At 47.8% G+C, this 17,602-nt stretch overlaps 1 protein-coding gene across 2 annotated transcripts in view; it reads right to left on the bottom strand.

Annotated features, from left to right (window-relative positions):
• The window catches only part of spg11 (SPG11 vesicle trafficking associated, spatacsin), a 230,978-nt gene that overhangs the window by 2,868 nt on the left and 210,508 nt on the right, over positions 1-17,602 (bottom strand). Inside the window, exon 38 of one of the 2 annotated variants that reach the window (XM_072470405.1) lies at positions 2,374-2,529. The exons of the other annotated variant lie outside the window; for it this stretch is intronic. Coding sequence (XP_072326506.1) covers positions 2,374-2,529 — 156 coding nt within the window. The remainder of the gene's footprint in view (positions 1-2,373; positions 2,530-17,602) is intronic. 2 annotated transcript variants of the gene reach the window in all.

A 17,602-nucleotide genomic window follows, 5' to 3' on the forward strand; every position in this document is an offset into this window, starting at 1 on the left:
TCTGTCTTCCACTCCCACCCGACCAGCCCCATGTTCTCAGCGCAATTGCCAACGGCTCTATGGGAAACGCTAACAACAGTTCGTTTAGCACAGTGGGCTAAACAGTTGGCTTGTAATGCAGAACAATGCCAGCAGCGCGGGTTCAATTCCCGTACCAGCCTCCCCGAACAGGCGCCGGAATATGGCGACTCATTTTCATTTCATTTTCACTTCACTAGGGGCTTTTCACAGTAAGTTATTTGAAGCCTACTTGTGACAAGAAGCTATTATAGGGATTGTTTAGCACAGGGCTAAATCACTGGCTTTGAAAGCAGGCCAGCAGCACAGTTCAATTCCCGTACCAGCCTCCCCGGACAGGCACCGGAATGTGACGACCAGGGTCTTTTCACAGTAACTTCATTTGAAGCCTACTTGTGACAACAAGCGATTTTCATTTCATTTTCAGTGGGGAGAGGGGGCATCCCTGTCTCGTCCCCCGATGCAGCCTAAAATAGTTTGATGTCCTATTCGTCCGTACGCTCGCCACAGGAGCCCGATACAACAACCTGACCCAGTCAATAAAGCCCCGCCCAAATCCGAACCATCCCAGTACCTCCCACAGATAATCCCATTCTACCCGATCAAAAGCCTTCTCTGCGTTCACTGCGACCACTACCTCCACCTCCCTACATTCCGGGAGCATCATGATCACATTTAACAAGCTTACATTGGCCACCAACTGCCTTCCCTTAACAAGCCCCGTCTGGTCCTCCCCAATAACGTCCGGAACACAATCCTCAATCCGAGAGGACAAGATTTTGGCCAGCAGTTTGGCGTCCACATTCAATAGGGATATCAGCCTGTAAGACTCACACACCTCCGGGTCCTTGTCCCGCTTCAGGATCAATGAAATCATGGCCTGTGCCATCGTCGGAGGAAGCACCCCACGTTCCCTCGCCTCACTGAGTGTTCTCATCAACAGCGGCCCCAATATCCCAGAGAACTTTTTATAGAACTCCACTGGGTACACGTCTGGCCGCGGGGCTTTACCCGACTGCATGGCCTTCAGACCCTCCGCTATCTATTCCAACCCGATCGGTGCCCCAAGCCCTTCTACCAGCACCCTGTCCACCTTCGGGTAATTCATCCCCCCTAGGAAGTGCGTCATCTCTGATCCGTCTTCTCACATGCGATCTCATCCCATTAACCTGGAAACAAGGGAAAGGGGGATTTCTAAGATGATCGCGGGCAGCAGGATGATTGAGGGTAGCACAATGGTTAGTTGCTTCTCAGCTCCAGTGTCCCAGGTTCGATTCCCGGCTTGGGTCACTATCTGTGCGGAGTCTCCCCGTGACTGCATGGGTTTCCTCTGGGTGCTCCGGTTTCCTCCCACAGTCTAAAGATGTGCAGGTTAGATGGATTGGCCATGATAAATTGCCCTTACTGCCCAATAAAGTGAGGTTGGGTTACAGGGATAGGTGGAGGTGTGGGCTTGAGTAGCGTGCTCTTTGTAAGGGCTGCTGCAAACTCGATGGGCCGAATGGCCTCCTTCTGCACTGTAAATTCTATGATTGCTCTTCAGCCCTATCGCACACTGCATTTTGGTTCATACACTGTTGCTCTATAGCTGAAGGATAAACCGGAATAAACCTGAATTACAATCAAGTGACAAAGTCAATTTTACTGCAAAATAAAGATATTGTGGATTCGCATCATTCTAGTAATCGGGTGTGGGTTAATGAATGGAAGAGCAACTGCAGCAAGGTCAAAATTAAAATGGCAAATAACCAGCAGGTGGAACTTGTTCCCTAAAGTTCACTCCAAGCTAGAAGAGGCGGCATTGGGAGTAGCAAATTCAGTATAAAATATTATTAAAGGGTAGGTATTGCACCTGTGATTGCAAGGGAAGGGGGACAGTGTAGAAGAAGCCAATCAGTTCATCAAGTCTGCACCGATTTTCCCCAAATCTCGATCACATATTTCGATTATGATCATTTTCCTTTAGAGATTCAATATTACTTCCGATTGCCGCAGGATATTAGTTGTGTTTCTGTTACGTTTTGTGGCTGGGTGACAGGAAATCGGGAGATTCAGCATTTCTGCCACAGCCGCACGAACATATTCATCTGGAAACTAGCCACATCTAGCACATGTTTCTGCCATTACAATTTTGTACTTATGAGGAGGCAGGTGGAGCACTGAACAGAGTGGAGGGAGGGGGGGGGGGGGGTGAGGGGGGAGAGAGAGAGAGAGAGAGAAAGAGTTAAAAAGAACAATTGTTGAAACTCATTAATGAACGAGTCCAGCCATACTCATTTGTAACTGAAAAGACTGTTCAATTCTGATAACTGCAGGTATATGTAAACATACAACTGGACAATTCCCTCAAAGTACCTGATAAAACCTCGGCAAAGAGAGGATACAAGGCATTAGGTCATTTCTCTGTAGATTAATTAACTGCACATCCTGATTGTTGTTCAGCAAGTGCAGCTGGAGAGTCACCAGTTTGGCTAGTCTCACACATTGAGAGGCTCGCCGGATGCACGAGTCCTGGAAAGAGGAAGATGAATAAATATTTGAAAACTTCAGTACTTAAGGTGATAAACTTTAAACCCATATACCAGGACTTTGAAATTCTCTCTAGCTAAAAACCCATGTTCAACTTGTTCTAAGCCAGGCTACAGAACCTTTACTAAACCAGGCCATAGAACCTTTACTAAATCAGGCTACAGAACCTTTACTAAATCAGGCTACAGAACCTTTACTAAACCAGGCTGCAGAACCTTTACCAAGTGGGCAGCAGCTGAACACTTTCCACATACCCAGTGAAAATGATCAGCAAGCCCACATTTCCAATGAATTACAAGGTGGCTTCATGGACAAAGGTACCTGGGAACAGGATGCTGGGACCGAACAGGAAACCAATTCCACTGTTGATATTCACTTAATATTATCATCACTGCCTGCTACTAACCAGAACTTTGGTAGACCCAAGCCAGGCCCCTGAAGTTCATAGATTTAAGTTTCAAAAGGAATCTGTTCCATAGAATCCCAATATTTACAATGCAGAAGGTCAGTTGGCTGAGGGTCTGCATTGCCTCTGAAATTCCACTCCTCTGCCATATTCCCATAACCTGGCACTCTTTTCCAATAGCAATCCAATTCCCTTGATGGAACCAGACTCCAGCCACCCTCTGGGTGAAAAATTATTTCTTCACATCACTTCTACTCCTTTTGCCCATTATTTTCGTTCAGCACCTCTAGGTCTTGAAGTACTCTTGAAAGGGATCGGTTTCCCACTATTTACCCTGTCCATGCCCCTCAGGATCTTGACTATCAAATCTCCTCTCTGCCTTTTTTCATCCAAGGAAAACAGTCCCAACCTTTCCAAACTGGCTGCTTTCAAAAGAATTCTCAAGTTCCCCAAACTTAATTTGACAAAAAAATGACACTAAGTCAAAGAAGAAAAAGACATAACAGCTCAAAGAGGTTTTTGAGGAGGGAGCGGGTTAGCCAAAGAAAACCCAATCACAGGGCTCAAAAGTCATGTCAGACGGACCAAGGGAACCTACGGCACAGCTTTCAGGACCCTCGTCACCTCAGAAGAAAGCAGAGCTGACTGGTTATAGAGGGTCGATTCTATTAAACCATCCCAACCCCCCACTAAGTGGTCACCGTTCCGAGGCCGGTGCAATAGTATCAAAATGCAAATCTTGGAGATCAAGGCCAGCGATTCGTGTGAATTGCTTCCATCATTGGATGAACTTTGAACTCAATACGGATTAGTCTGTCTCCTAATGAGCCATCTGCTTCTGAAATGACATTAATGTTCAAGATGTGTGTTTCTGCACACAGACAAGCTGTTCTAGCCAGCAAGAAAATGAAAGTGGCCGCAGGGGACAGCAAGCTTCGATGGAGATTTCAAACCATGGGAGAAGGATTTCTATGTTGATCTCCTATCATAACAAGAGAAAAATGAAAAGAGGTTCTAACCATCTACAGTCACCAATTCTGTCTGCATGTTTCAATGAAATAATGAAATCTCTGATGCACCACAGCTGCTAAAAGAATAAAAGTATAAAACTAAAACTGTTGGTTGCCATCAGACATTTAAAAAATAATAATTCCTTCAAGAGAAGGGGTCATAACGATAGAGCAGGAATAGGCCATTTAGTCCTTCAAGCTCACTGGCCAGTGAGATCAAGGCTGATCTACGTCAACACCATTTCCCTGCACTATTTGCCTTCTGAATTGCTGGCTGTAAATGTTTGTTAGCTTTCCCAAGTTCCTTTGAAGTTCAACATTCCCCAGTCTCGCACCATTTCAGAAATACTCTGCATTTCCGTCTTTCTGACTAAAAGTGAATAAGTTTTGTGTCATCTTCAAACTTGAAATATTACATTGAATCCCCACATCCAAATTATTGATGTAGATTGTGAATAGCTGGAGCCCAAGCACTGATCCTTACAGTACACCACAAGTCACAGCCTGCCAGCCTGAAAATGACCCATTTATTCCCAAACTGTCCATTCACCAGTTCCTAATCCAGGCCAATACATTCCCATGTGCTCTAATTTTGTTTACTAATCTCTTGTGCGAGATCTCATCAAATGTCTTCTGAAAAGCGAAATATTACCATCCACCAGTTCCCCTTTGTCCACACTGCTAGTTACACCCTCAGAAATCCAACTGATCAAACATGCTTTCCCTTTTCCAAATCCATGTTGACTCTGCCCAATCTATCACTTGTGCTGTTATCACGGTGATGTTCTTGGTTTGTTTAAATTAATATTATTAAGGTTGTAGTGTTGCTACAAAGAACTTGCAGACTTTGTACTAAATCAAAGCTAATTTATTTACACACTATAAATTGTGAATTAAGTATGCCGAAAAAGCGAAGTATTCGATCAAATAGCTACAATTCACAGAACTACTGAAAAACACCAACCCTCTCCATAACTCACTCCGAGAGCACGTGGACCACCGTGTTGTAAAAAAGATGATATACTATATTCACAAATATGATATACTGGATATCATTACAATCACTTCCTCTATTATAGATTCAAGCACATTCCCTACATCCGATGTCAAGCCAACAGGCCTGTAGTTTCCGGTTTTCTTTCTCCCACCTTTCTTAAATAGTGGGGTCACATTTGTCACCTTCCAATCTGCAGGAAGTATTCCAGAGACTGCAGAATTTTGAACTATCTAACCAGCTATTATCTCTACAGCCACCTCCTCAATGCCCTGGGGCATAAATCAGCAGGTCCAGGGGATTTATCTTCTTAAAAGGCTCATTAATTTCTCCAATACCTTTTTTCCCCCTAATATTAATATCCTGTAGCTCCTCCTTTAAACTAGCCCCTTGATTCTCCATTATTCCTGGGAGGTTTTCAGTATTATACTCCGTGAAGACAGACACAAAGTATTTGTTTAATTTCACTGCCATTTCCTTATTCCTGGTTATAAATTCTCGTGACTCCACTTGCAATGGACCCACATTTGTTTTTATTAATATTTTCATTTTACACACCTATAGAAGCTATTAGCCAGTCTGTATGTTTCTCGCTAGTTTATTCTCTTTCCCCTTTCTTAATCTTTTTCCTGGACTTCCTTTGCAGAATTCTAAATTGCTTCCAGTTCTGAGGCTCATCATTTTTGGGTAATTTTTTACACCTCTTTTTACACGTACATAAAAAGCAAGAGGGTAGTCAGGGAAAGGGTTGGCCCACTAAAGGACAGGGGAGGGAACCGATGTGTGAAGCCAGAGGAAATGGGCGAGATCCTAAATGATTACTTTGCATCAGTATTCACCAAAGAGAAGGAATTGGTGGATGTTGCGTCTGGAGAAGGGTGTGTAGATAGCCTGGGTCACATTGAGATCCAAAAAGAGGTGTTGGACGTCTTGAAAAATATTAAGGTGGTAAGTCCCCAGGGCCTGATGGGATCCACCCCAGAATACTGAAGGAGGCAAAAGAGGAAATTGCTGAGGCCTTGACAGAAATCTTTGGATCCTCACTGTCTTCAGGTGATGTCCCGGAGGACTGGAGATCAGCCAATGTTGTTCCTTTAAGAAGGGTAGCAAGGATAATCCAGGGAACTACAGGCCTATGAGCCTTACGTCAGTGGTAGGGAAATTACTGGAGAGAATTTTTCGAAACAGGATCTACTCCCATTTGGAAGCAAGTGGGTGTATTAGCGAGAGGCAGCACGGTTTTGTGAAAGGGAGGTCGTGTCTCACTAACTTGATAAGAGTTTTTTGAGAAGGTCACAAAGATGATTGATGCAGGTAGGGCAGTGGCTGTTGTCTATATGGACTTCAGTAAGACCTTTGACAAAGTCCCTCATGGCAGACTGGCACAAAAGGTGAAGTCACACGGGATCAGAAGTGAACTGGCAAGGTAGATACAGAACTGGTTAGGTCATAGAAGGCAGAGAGTAGCAATGAAAGGGTGCTTTTCTGATTGGAGGGCTGTGACTAGTGGTGTTCCGCAGGGTTCAGTGCTAGAACCTTTGCTGTTCGTAGTATATATAAATGATTGAGGAAAATGTAACTGGTCTGATTAGTAAGTTTGCAGACGACACAAAGGTTGGTGGAATTGCGGATAGTGATGAGGACTGTCAGAGGATACAGCAGGATTTAGATCTTTTGAGGAAAATGTAACTGGTCTGATTAGTAAATTTGCAGACGACACAAAGGTTGGTGGAATTGCGGATAGTGATGAGGAATGTAAGAGGATACAGCAGGATTTAGATCGTTTGGAGACTTGGGCAGAGAGATGGCGGATGGAGTTTAATCCGGACAAATGTAAGGTAATGCATTTTGGAAGGTCTAATACAGGTAGGGAACATACAGTGAATGGTAGAACCCTCAAGAGTAATGACAGTCAGAGAAATCTAGGTGTACAGGTCCACAGGTCACTGAAACGGGCACACAGGTGAAGAAGGTGGTTAAGAAGGCATACGGCATGCTTGCCTTCATTGGCCAGGGCATTGAGTATAAAAATTGGTAAAGTCATGTTGCAGCTGTATAGAATCTTAGTTAGGCCATACTGGAGTATAGTGTTCAATTCTGGTCGCCACACTACCAGAAGGACGTGGCGGCTTTAGAGAGGGTGCTGAAGAGATTTACCAGGATGTTGCCTGGTATGGAGGGCATTAGCTATAAGAGGTTGAATAAACTTGGTTTGTTCTCACTGGAACAAAGAAGGTTGTGGGGCGACCTGATGGAGGTCTACAAAATTATGAGGGGCATAGACAGAGTGGATAGTCAGAGTCTTTTTCTCAGGGTAGAGGGATCAATTACTAGGGGGCATAGGTTTAAGGTGCGAGGGGCAAGGTTTAGAGGAGATGCAAGTTTTTTTACACAGAGGGTAGTGGGTGCCTGGAACTCGCTGCCAGAGGAGGTGGTGGAAGCAGGGAAGATAGTGACGTTTAAGGGGCATCTTGTCAAATACATGAATAGGATGGGAATAGAGGGATACGGACCCCGAAAGTGTAGAAGATTTTAGTTTAGACGGGCAGCATGGTCGGCACGGGCTTGGAGGGCCGAAGGGCCTGTTCCTGTGCTGTACTTTTCTTTGTTCTTTATTTGAGGTAATACAATCCTTGATTTCTTTCATGCGCCATGGTTAGAATACTTTCTTTGCTGGGGTTTTTGTGCTTTAAATTTTTGTTGTAAACTACGTGGGCAGCACGGTAGCACAAGTGGATAGCACTGTGGCTTCACAGTGCCAGGATCCCAGGTTCGATTCTCCGCTGGGTCACTGTCTGTGCGGAGTCTGCACATTCTCCCCGTGTCAGCGTTGGTTTCCTCCGGGTGCTCCGGTTTCCTCCCACAGTCCTAGACGTGCAGGTTAGGTGGATTGGCCATGATAAATTTCCCTTAGTGACCAAAAAGGTTAGATGGGGTTATTGCATTACGGGTATAGGGTGGAAGTGGCTTAAATGGGTCGAATGGCCTCCTTCTGCACTGTAAGTTCTATGTCAGTTCTTTAAATGTTAGCCATTGCCTGTCTGCCCTCCTTTAGCATAGTTTCTCAATCCACTATGGACAATTTTGCCCTCAGACACTCAGTTTCGATTTAAGATCATTAGTTTCTGAATGAACTACTTCGCTTTCAAATTGAATGTATCATTCCATCATCTTCCCGAAAGGCTCCTTTACAAGAGCATTAATTAGCCCCTTTTCATTGCACAATACTATATATAAAATAGCCCATTCCCTAGCTGGTTCGGGGAGGCAGTGGCATGGTGGTATTGTCACTGGACTAGTAATCCAGAGACCCAGGATAATACTCTGATACATGGGCTTCAATCCCGCCAGGGCAGATGATGGAATTTGAATTTTAATAAAAATCTGGAATTAAAAGTATAATGATGACCATGAAACCACTGTCGACCGTTGTAAAAATCCAACTAGTTCACTAATGTCCTTTAGGGAAGGAAATCTGTTGTTCTTGCCTGGTCTGGCCTCATGTGACTCCAGACCCACAGCAATGTGGTTCGCTCTTTAATGTCCGCAGGGATGGGCAGTAAATGCTGGCCCGGCCAGCGACACCTACATCCCATGAACAAATGAAGAAAAAATATCCTGCTCTAGAAAAACATTTTGCACGCATTCCAAGAATTTGTCCTCTACATGATACTAATTAGGTTTACCCAATCCATGTGCAAACCCCCCCTCATTATGTGGAGCTCCGATTTCCTGGTGAAAACTGATTGACATCACTGCTGTTTGGTGGCCGATAAACAGCTTCCACCAATGCTTGCGGGCCCCTTCTCGTTTCTTAGCTTCCAGCCAAACTCATGTTACACCTTGATCTTTACCCGGGATCATGTGTCACTACAGTCCTAACGCCCTCTTAAATTAACAGAGCTACCCCACCACCGTTTCCCAGCTCCTGTCCTTCCGGAATGTTACATACACTTGGATATTCCGGTCTTAGCTTTGGTTTCCACATAACCACATCTCTAATGGCTATCACAAACATATAAAATAGGAGACGTAGGCAACTCAGTCCCTCAGGTCTGATGCATCATTTGATTAGATCATGGCTGATTTGTTTGTCTTTGGAATTCCACATTCCCATCTACTCCCGAGAACCTTTGACTCCATTGCCTGAAAAATATTCAGTAATCCCGTCTTCGCCACTGTGAGGCAGAGTCCCAAAGAAAAAAATCTCATCTATTTTAAAAAGAAATTAGACTACCCAATTCATTTTTTCCAATTAAGGGGCAATTTAGCGTGGCCAATCCACCTACCCTGCACATCTTTGGGTTGTGGGGGCGAAACCCATACAAACACGGGGAGAATGTGCAAACTCCACACCGACAGTGACCCAGAGCTGGGATCGAACCCGGGACCTCAGCGCAGTGAGGCAGCAGTGCTAGCCACTGTGCCACCATGCTGCCCATAAAAATCTCCTCTGTCCTAAAAAGGCAACGCCTAATTTATTATCATCTTTATAGCTACCTTGCTCTATTTCCTTGTCATTTCACTTTTATTTACTCAATTTGTCTGTACAAGATCCCTAAGCACCACCCCGCCAACATTTAGTTTAAAGCCCTCTCTACTTCCCTCGTTGTATAACTTGCCCGAATACTGGTCCCAGCATGGTTTCAGAAAATCCATCCTAACAGTACGCTCCCCACTTTCCCCAATACTGGTGCCACTGGGCCACAAAGCAGAACCCACTGCTCCCACAGCAATCTGAGTCACACATTCACCTCTTTAATTTTATTTACCCTGTGCCAATTTGCTTGTGGCTCAGTTGATAATCCTGCAATTATTACCTTTGAGGTTCTGCTTTTTAATTCAGTGCCTAGCTCCTCATACTGCTGATGCAGAACCTCTTTTCTAACCTCTCAATATAATGAAAATGGAAGCTGCTAAAACTATATCATGCCTCCTAACTTCCCATGTAATCTTCTGCAATTTCACCACAGAAACAAAGCAAAATTCTATTAAACCAGCTAGGATTTTGACTGATTAACTACTTACTTACCTTGCAGGTCAGCTGTTTAGTTCGGGAGAGAGAGCTGGGACCTTAGAAACAGCGCGGGAATTTGAAAAGCGCGGGAGCTGCGAGGCAGAGGGGACCGTTTAAAAGGTCGCTGCCTGGGTGAGGTAAGTACTGATTAACAACTTACTTACCTTGCAGGCCCAGTCGATTTCAGCAGGAGCGGAGCAGGCTAGTCCATTTCAGCGGGGGCAGTGCGGAAGTGATTTCTGGGAGGTAAGTCTCTCCTTTAAATTTTTTTAAAATAATTAAAAAAAAAAAATTTTTGTGTTTAAGGTGGGAACAGGAAGTCGACCCGCGGACTTCTGGGAAGACCCTCACCAATAAATTCTGGTGGAGAGGAAACCCGAGACACTACACGTGTAGTGTCTCACACCCGCCCTCCTCCTCTAACCTAATAATAAAACCCATTGGTGTGAGGTAAGTACCATATTTTTTATTGTTATTAATATTTTTGTTTTTGTTTTTAAAAGTTAATTTAGTTGTTAGCCAGATCTTGGTAGAAAGTTAGAGGGATGGCAGGGAAGGGAGTGCAATGTTCCTCCTGCAGGATGTTTGAGGCGAGGGATGCCATTAGTGTCTCTGCTGATTTTACCTGCAGGAAGTGCTGCCATCTCCAGCTCCTCCAAGACCGAGTTAGGGAACTGGAGCTGGAGTTGGAAGAACTTCGGATCATTCGGGAGGCAGAGGGGGTCATAGATAGCAGCTTCAGGGAATTAGTTACACCAAAGATTGGAGATAGATGGGTAACTGTAAGAGGGACTGGGAAAAAGCAGTCAGTGCAGGGATCCCCTGCGGACATTCCCCTTAGAAACAAGTATACCGCTTTGGATACTTGTGGGGGGGGGGGGGACTTACCAGGGGTAAGCCATGGGGTACGGGCCTCTGGCACGGAGTCTGTCCCTGTTGGTCAGAAGGGAAGGGGGGAAGAGGAGCAGAGCATTAGTAATTGGGGACTCGATAGTCAGGGGCACAGATAGGAGATTTTGTGGGAGCGTGAGAGACTCACGTTTGGTATGTTGCCTCCCAGGTGCAAGGGTACGTGATGTCTCGGATCGTGTTTTCCGGGTCCTTAAGGGGGAGGGGGAGCAGCCCCAAGTCGTGGTCCACATTGGCACTAGCGACATAGGTAGGAAAGGGGATAAGGATGTCAGGCAGGCTTTCAGGGAGCTAGGATGGAAGCTCAGAACTAGAACAAACAGAGTTGTTATCTCTGGGTTGTTGCCCGTGCCACGTGATAGTGAGATGAGGAATAGGGAGAGAGAGCAATTAAACACGTGGCTACAGGGATGGTGCAGGCGGGAGGGATTCAGATTTCTGGATAACTGGGGCTCTTTCTGGGGAAGGTGGGACCTCTACAGACAGGATGGTCTACATCTGAACCTGAGGGGCACAAATATCCTGGGGGGGGAGATTTGTTAGTGCTCTTTGGGGGGGGTTTAAACTAATGCAGCAGGGCCATGGGAACCTGGATTGTAGTTTTAGGGTAAGGGAGAATGAGAGTATAGAGGTCAGGAGCACAGATTTGACGTCGCAGGAGGGGGCCAGTGTTCAGGTAGGTGGTTTGAAGTGTGTCTACTTCAATGCCAGGAGTATACAAAATAAGGTAGGGGAACTGGCAGCATGGGTTGGTACCTGGGACTTCGATGTTGTGGCCATTTCGGAGACATGGATAGAGCAGGGACAGGACTGGATATTGCAGGTTCCGGGGTTTAGGTGTTTTAGTAAGCTCAGAGAAGGAGGCAAAAGAGGGGGAGGTGTGGCGCTGCTAGTCAAGAGCAGTATTACACTGAAGGGACTTCCGGTTGCGGTGATGCCTAGCTAGCCGCACGCTTCGGCGGCTCCAGCTCCGACGGACCTTCAGGCTCTTTTAAGAGCCCCAACGGGGAATTTTTCGACGACGCAACCCGGTGTGGGGTGTGTGAGAAGGGAGTCCCCCCGCAAACGAAGGAGGAAAAAACCGGCGGCGGCGGCTGCAGCACGAGGAATCGTCGACCAAAGGGTCAGAAAGAGAGAAGTACAAGATGGCGGCGGAGAAAGCGCAGGCGACATGGGGGCCTGAGCAGGATGAAATTGTGAGACGGTGCGTGGAGCTGCTGAAGAGGGAGGTGCTGACCCCATTGCTACAGGCAATTGAGGGGCTCAAGGAGACATTAAAGACCCAGGAGACAGAGCTCCGCGTGGTGGAGCAGAAGGTGACAGATATTGAGGACGAGATCCTGGGCCTGGCGGTTAAGACACAGACGCACGAGGCACTTCATAAAAAGTGTACTGAAAGGAGCCCTAGAAAATGGAGCGCGAAGGAAGAACCTTCGGATACTGGGTCTCCCTGAGGGTGTGGAAGGAGTGGACTGTGGAGCGTACGCAAGTACGATGCTGAGCTCACTGATGGGTGCTGAGACCCCTACGGGCCCCTTGGAGGTGGAGTGGGCAAATCGGATTCCGGCGAGAAGACCAAAAGCGGGAGAACCACCCAGGGCGATAATCGTGCGATTTTACCGCCTTAAGGATAGAGAAGAGGTCCTGAGATGGGCTAAAAAGGTGCGGAGTAGCAGATGGGAGAATGCAGTGGTACGGGTATACCAGGATTGGAGTGCGGAGGTGGCGAGAAGGAGGGCGAGCTTCAACCGAGCCAAAGAGGTGTTGCATAAAAGGAAGGTGAAGTTCGGGATGCTGCAGCCGGCAAGACTATGGGTCACGTATCAGGAGAGACACCATTATTTCGAGACGGCAGAGGAAGCATGGACCTTCATCAAAGAAGAGAAATTGGATCGGAACTGAGGGACTGATGCTGCAGGAAATGTTATTGTTAATGTTATGGTTGAAGTTAATTGAGAAGTAAATTGGGAAAGGGGGAGACATTGGGGAAATGTGGGCGCCGGTGAGGGGGGAAAGACGGGACATAGTTGGAGAATGGGGAAGGGGAGGGGGAGGGGAAAGGGAGCTGCGCCATAAGAGGCGGGTCAGGTAAAGGGATGTTCCCGCGCCAGAAAGAATAAGGCGGGAAGACAGGCGCAAGGCGGATGGGAGTTCCCCACACGGGGGGGTCGAGGAGTGAGCAGGAGTAGCCGGGGTCAGTTGAAGTCAGCTGACTTACGCAAGTAATATGGGGGGAGCAATCATGCTAGAAAGAGATCTAGCGGGGAGGGGGGGGGGGGGGGGGGAGGGAGGGGGGACAACTGGGTTGCTGCTGCGGAAATCCAAAAGGAAATGGCTAAAGAGTGGGTGGGCGGGGATGGTGTGCGACGCTGGGAGCGCGAGCGGGAGCGCGGAGGCGGGATATGGGACTGGCCTAGAGAAGGTAATGGCTAGTCAACACGGGAGGGGGGCAGGTAGCCCCCTAGTGAGGCTGATCACGTGGAACGTGAGTGGCCTGAACGGACCGATAAAAAGGGCCCGAGTGCTCGCGCATTTGAAAGGACTAAGGGCAGGCGTGGTTATGCTCCAAGAGACGCACCTAAAGGTGGCGGACCAAGTTAGGCTAAGGAAAGGATGGGTGGGACAGGTGTTCCACTCAGGACTGGACGCAAAGAATAGAGGGGTGGCCATTTTGGTGGGGAAACGGGTAGCATTTGAAGCAAAGAACATCGTAGCAGATAGCGGAGGTAGATATGTAATGGTGAGTGGCAGGCTGGAGGGAATGGAGGTCGTGTTGGTTAATGTGTATGCCCCAAACTGGGACGATGCGGGATTTATGAGACGGATGCTGGGGCGTATACCGGACCTGGAGGTAGGAAACTTGATTTTAGGAGAGGACTTTAATACGGTGCTGGACCCGGGGCTAGATAGATCCAGCTCAAGGACCGGAAGGCGGCCGGCAGCGGCCAAGGTACTTAAGGGGTTTATGGACCAAATGGGGGGAGTGGATCCATGGCGATTTCTTAGACCTAGGGCTAGGGAGTTTTCCTTCTTCTCCCATGTCCATAAAGTGTACTCCCGGATAGATTTTTTTGTTTTGGGAAGGTCGTTGATCTCTAGGGTGCAAGAAGCTGAGTACTCAGCCATAGCGGTTTCGGATCATGCCCCACATTGGGTGGACCTGGAATTAGGAGAGGAAAGGGAGCAGAGAACACTCTGGCGATTAGATGTGGGACTGATGGCGGATGAAGGAGTGTGTGCAAGAGTGCGGGGGTGTATTGAGAGATACCTGGAGGTCAATGACGACGGCGAGGTCCCTGTGGGAGTGGTATGGGAAGCACTAAAAGCGGTGGTCAGAGGAGAGCTGATCTCCATTGGGGCCCACAAAAGGAAAACAGAGGCCAAGGAAAGGGAAAGATTACTGGGGGAGATTTTAAGGGTGGATAGGGAATTTGCAGAGACCCCGGAGGAGGAATTGTACAGGGAGAGGAGACGACTCCAGACGGAATTTGACCTTCTGACCACCAGAAAGGCGGAGGTACTGTGGAGGAAGGCACAGGGGAGGAGGTATGAATATGGGGAAAAGGCTAGTCGCCTGTTGGCTCATCAATTGCGAAAGAGGGCAGCAGCGAGGGAGATAGGAGGAATTAGAGACGAAAGGGGAGACACGGTGCGAAGGGCATGAGGTGTTCAAGACCTTCTATGAGGAACTGTATAGGTCTCAACCCCCAGAGGGAGGGGGGGATGCGGCAGTTCCTGGACCAATTGAGGTTCCCGAAAGTGGAGGAGCGGGGGGTGGTAGGCCTGGGGGCACCGATTGGGGTGGACGAGGTTATTAAGGGACTGGGAAGCATGCAAGCAGGGAAGGCCCCAGGACCAGACGGGTTCCCGGTGGAGTATTACAGAAAATATGTGGACTTGTTGGCCCCGTTGATGGTGAGGACGTTCAATGAGGCCAGGAAAGGGGGGACTCTACCCCCGACGATGTCGGAGGCGACGATATCGTTAATTTTGAAGAGGGATAAAGATCCGTTGCAGTGCGGGTCCTATAGACCCATTTCATTATTGAACGTGGACACCAAATTGTTGGCAAAGGTACTGGCATCGAGGATAGAGGACTGTGTCCCGGGGGTGGTGCACGAAGACCAGACAGGGTTCGTAAAAGGGAGACAACTGAATGTTAACGTGCGACGACTATTAGGGGTGATAATGATGCCCCCAGTGGAGGGGGAGGCAGAGATAGTGGCGGCAATGGACGCAGAGAAGGCATTTGATAGGGTGGAGTGGGAGTATTTATGGGAAGTGTTAAGGAGGTTTGGGTTCGGGAACGGGTTTATTAGCTGGGTTAGACTTCTTTATGGGGCTCCAACGGCAAGCGTAGTTACAGGTCGACATAGATCGGGGTATTTCCGACTATATAGGGGAACAAGACAGGGATGCCCGCTGTCTCCATTGTTGTTCGCGTTGGCAATTGAACCTCTGGCCATGGCGTTGAGAGACTCCAGGAAATGGAGAGGGGTGATTAGAGGGGGAGAAGAACACCGAGTCTCGTTATACGCGGATGACCTATTGTTATACGTGTCGGACCCAGCGGGGGGGATGATAGAGGTTATGCGAATTTTGAGGGGGTTCGGGGATTTCTCGGGGTATAGGCTAAACATGGGGAAGAGTGAATTATTTGTGATACATCCAGGGGACCAGAGTAGAGAGATAGAAGGCTTGCCTCTAAGGAAAGTGGAAAGAAACTTCCGATACCTGGGGATTCAGATCGCTAGGAGCTGGGGAACCTTGCACAGACTTAATCTGACACGGTTGGTAGAACAAATGGAGGAGGACTTCAAGAGGTGGGACATGCAGCCTCTATCGCTGGCGGGCAGGGTGCAAGCAATTAAGATGATGGTCCTCCCGAGGTTCTTATTTGTATTTCAATGTCTCCCTATACTAATCACCAAGACCTTATTTAATAAAATAGACAGGAGCATCACGAGCTTCGTGTGGGCAGGGAAAGTTCCGAGAGTAAGGAGGGGGTTCTTTCAGCGTAGTAGGGACAGAGGAGGATTGGCACTACCGAACTTGGGCGATTACTATTGGGCCGCCAATGTGGCAATGATACGTAAATGGATGATGGAGGGTGAGGGAGCGGCGTGGAAAAGACTGGAGAGAAAGTCCTGTAAAGGGACGAGTTTAGAGGCGCTGGTGACGGCGCCGCTACCGATCTCACCTAAAAAGTTTACCACGAACCCGGTGGTGGCGGCAACATTGAATATCTGGGGAGAGTGGAGGCGACAGAGAGGGGTGCGGGGAGCCCTGGTGGGGTCCCCAATCAGGAACAACCATAGGTTCGCCCCAGGAAGAATGGATGGAGGATTTCAGAGCTGGTACCAGTTGGGAATTAGGAGGGTGGGAGATTTATTTATAGATGGGACTTTTGCGAGCTTGGGAGCATTGGAGGAAAAGTATAAGTTGCCCGGGGAAATTTCTTGAGATATATGCAGGTGAGGGCGTTTACTAGACAACAGGTGAGGGAATTTCCGTTGCTCCCGACACAGGGGATACAGGACAGGGTGCTTTCAGGGGTGTGGGTCGGAGAGGGCAAGGTGTCAGAGTTATCGAGAGATGAGGGAAGAGGGGGAGGAGTCGGTGGGCGAACTAAAAGGAAAGTGGGAAGAAGAACTAGGGGAGGAGATAGAGGAGGGTATGTGGGCTGATGCCCTAAGCAGGGTAAATTCCTCTTCCTCATGCGCCAGGCTTAGCCTGATTCAACTTAAGGTGCTACATAGAGCACACATAACGGGAGCAAGATTGAGCAGGTTCTTTGGAGTGGAGGACAAATGTGGGAGGTGTGGCGGGAGCCCGGCAAACCACGCACATATGTTTTGGGCGTGCCCGGCACTAGGCAGCCATTTCTCGACTACCTAGGGGAACGTTAGAGGGAAGACAGATGACCAGCAGCAGCAACCCAGGGGGAAGGGGGGGGGGAAGGGGGGGGGGGGGGGTTTAGTTTAGTTTAGGTCAAAGATAAAGGGGTTTTGTTACTTGTGTATTGTTAAAAATGTCTGTATTGTTATTGTTGCGTTTGCTTTGTAAGAGGGGAAAAATTGTTGTTTGGGAAAAAAATTTCAATAAAACATATTTAAAAAAAAAAAAGAGCAGTATTACGGTGGCGGAGAGGATGCCAGATGGGGACTCATCTTCCGAGGTAGTATGGGCTGAGGTTAGAAACATGAAAGGAGAGGTCACACTGTTGGGAGTCTTCTATAGGCCTCCAAATAGTTCTAGGGATGTAGAGGAAAGGATGGCGAGGATGATCCTGGATAAGAGCGAAAGTAACAGGGTAGTTATTATGGGAGACTTTAACTTTCCAAATATTGACTGGAAAAGATATAGTTCGAGTACATTAGATGGGTCGTTTTTTGTACAGTGTGTGCAGGAGGGTTTCCTGACACAGTTTGTTGACAGGCCAACAAGAGGCGAGGCCACATTGGATTTGGTTTTGGGTAATGAACCAGGCCAGGTGTTGGATTTGGAGGTAGGTGAGCACTTTGGGGACAGTGACCACAATTCGGTGACGTTTACGTTAAGGATGGAAAGGGATAGGTATACACCGCAGGGCAAGAGTTATAGCTGGGGGAAGGGAAATTATGATGCCATTAGACGTGACTTGGGGAGGGATAAGGTGGAGAAGTAGGCTGCAAGTGTTGGACACACTGGACAAGTGGAGCTTGTTCAAGGATCAGCTA

Source organism: Scyliorhinus torazame, chromosome 12, assembly GCF_047496885.1.
Source record: "Scyliorhinus torazame isolate Kashiwa2021f chromosome 12, sScyTor2.1, whole genome shotgun sequence".
NCBI lineage: Eukaryota > Metazoa > Chordata > Chondrichthyes > Carcharhiniformes > Scyliorhinidae > Scyliorhinus > Scyliorhinus torazame.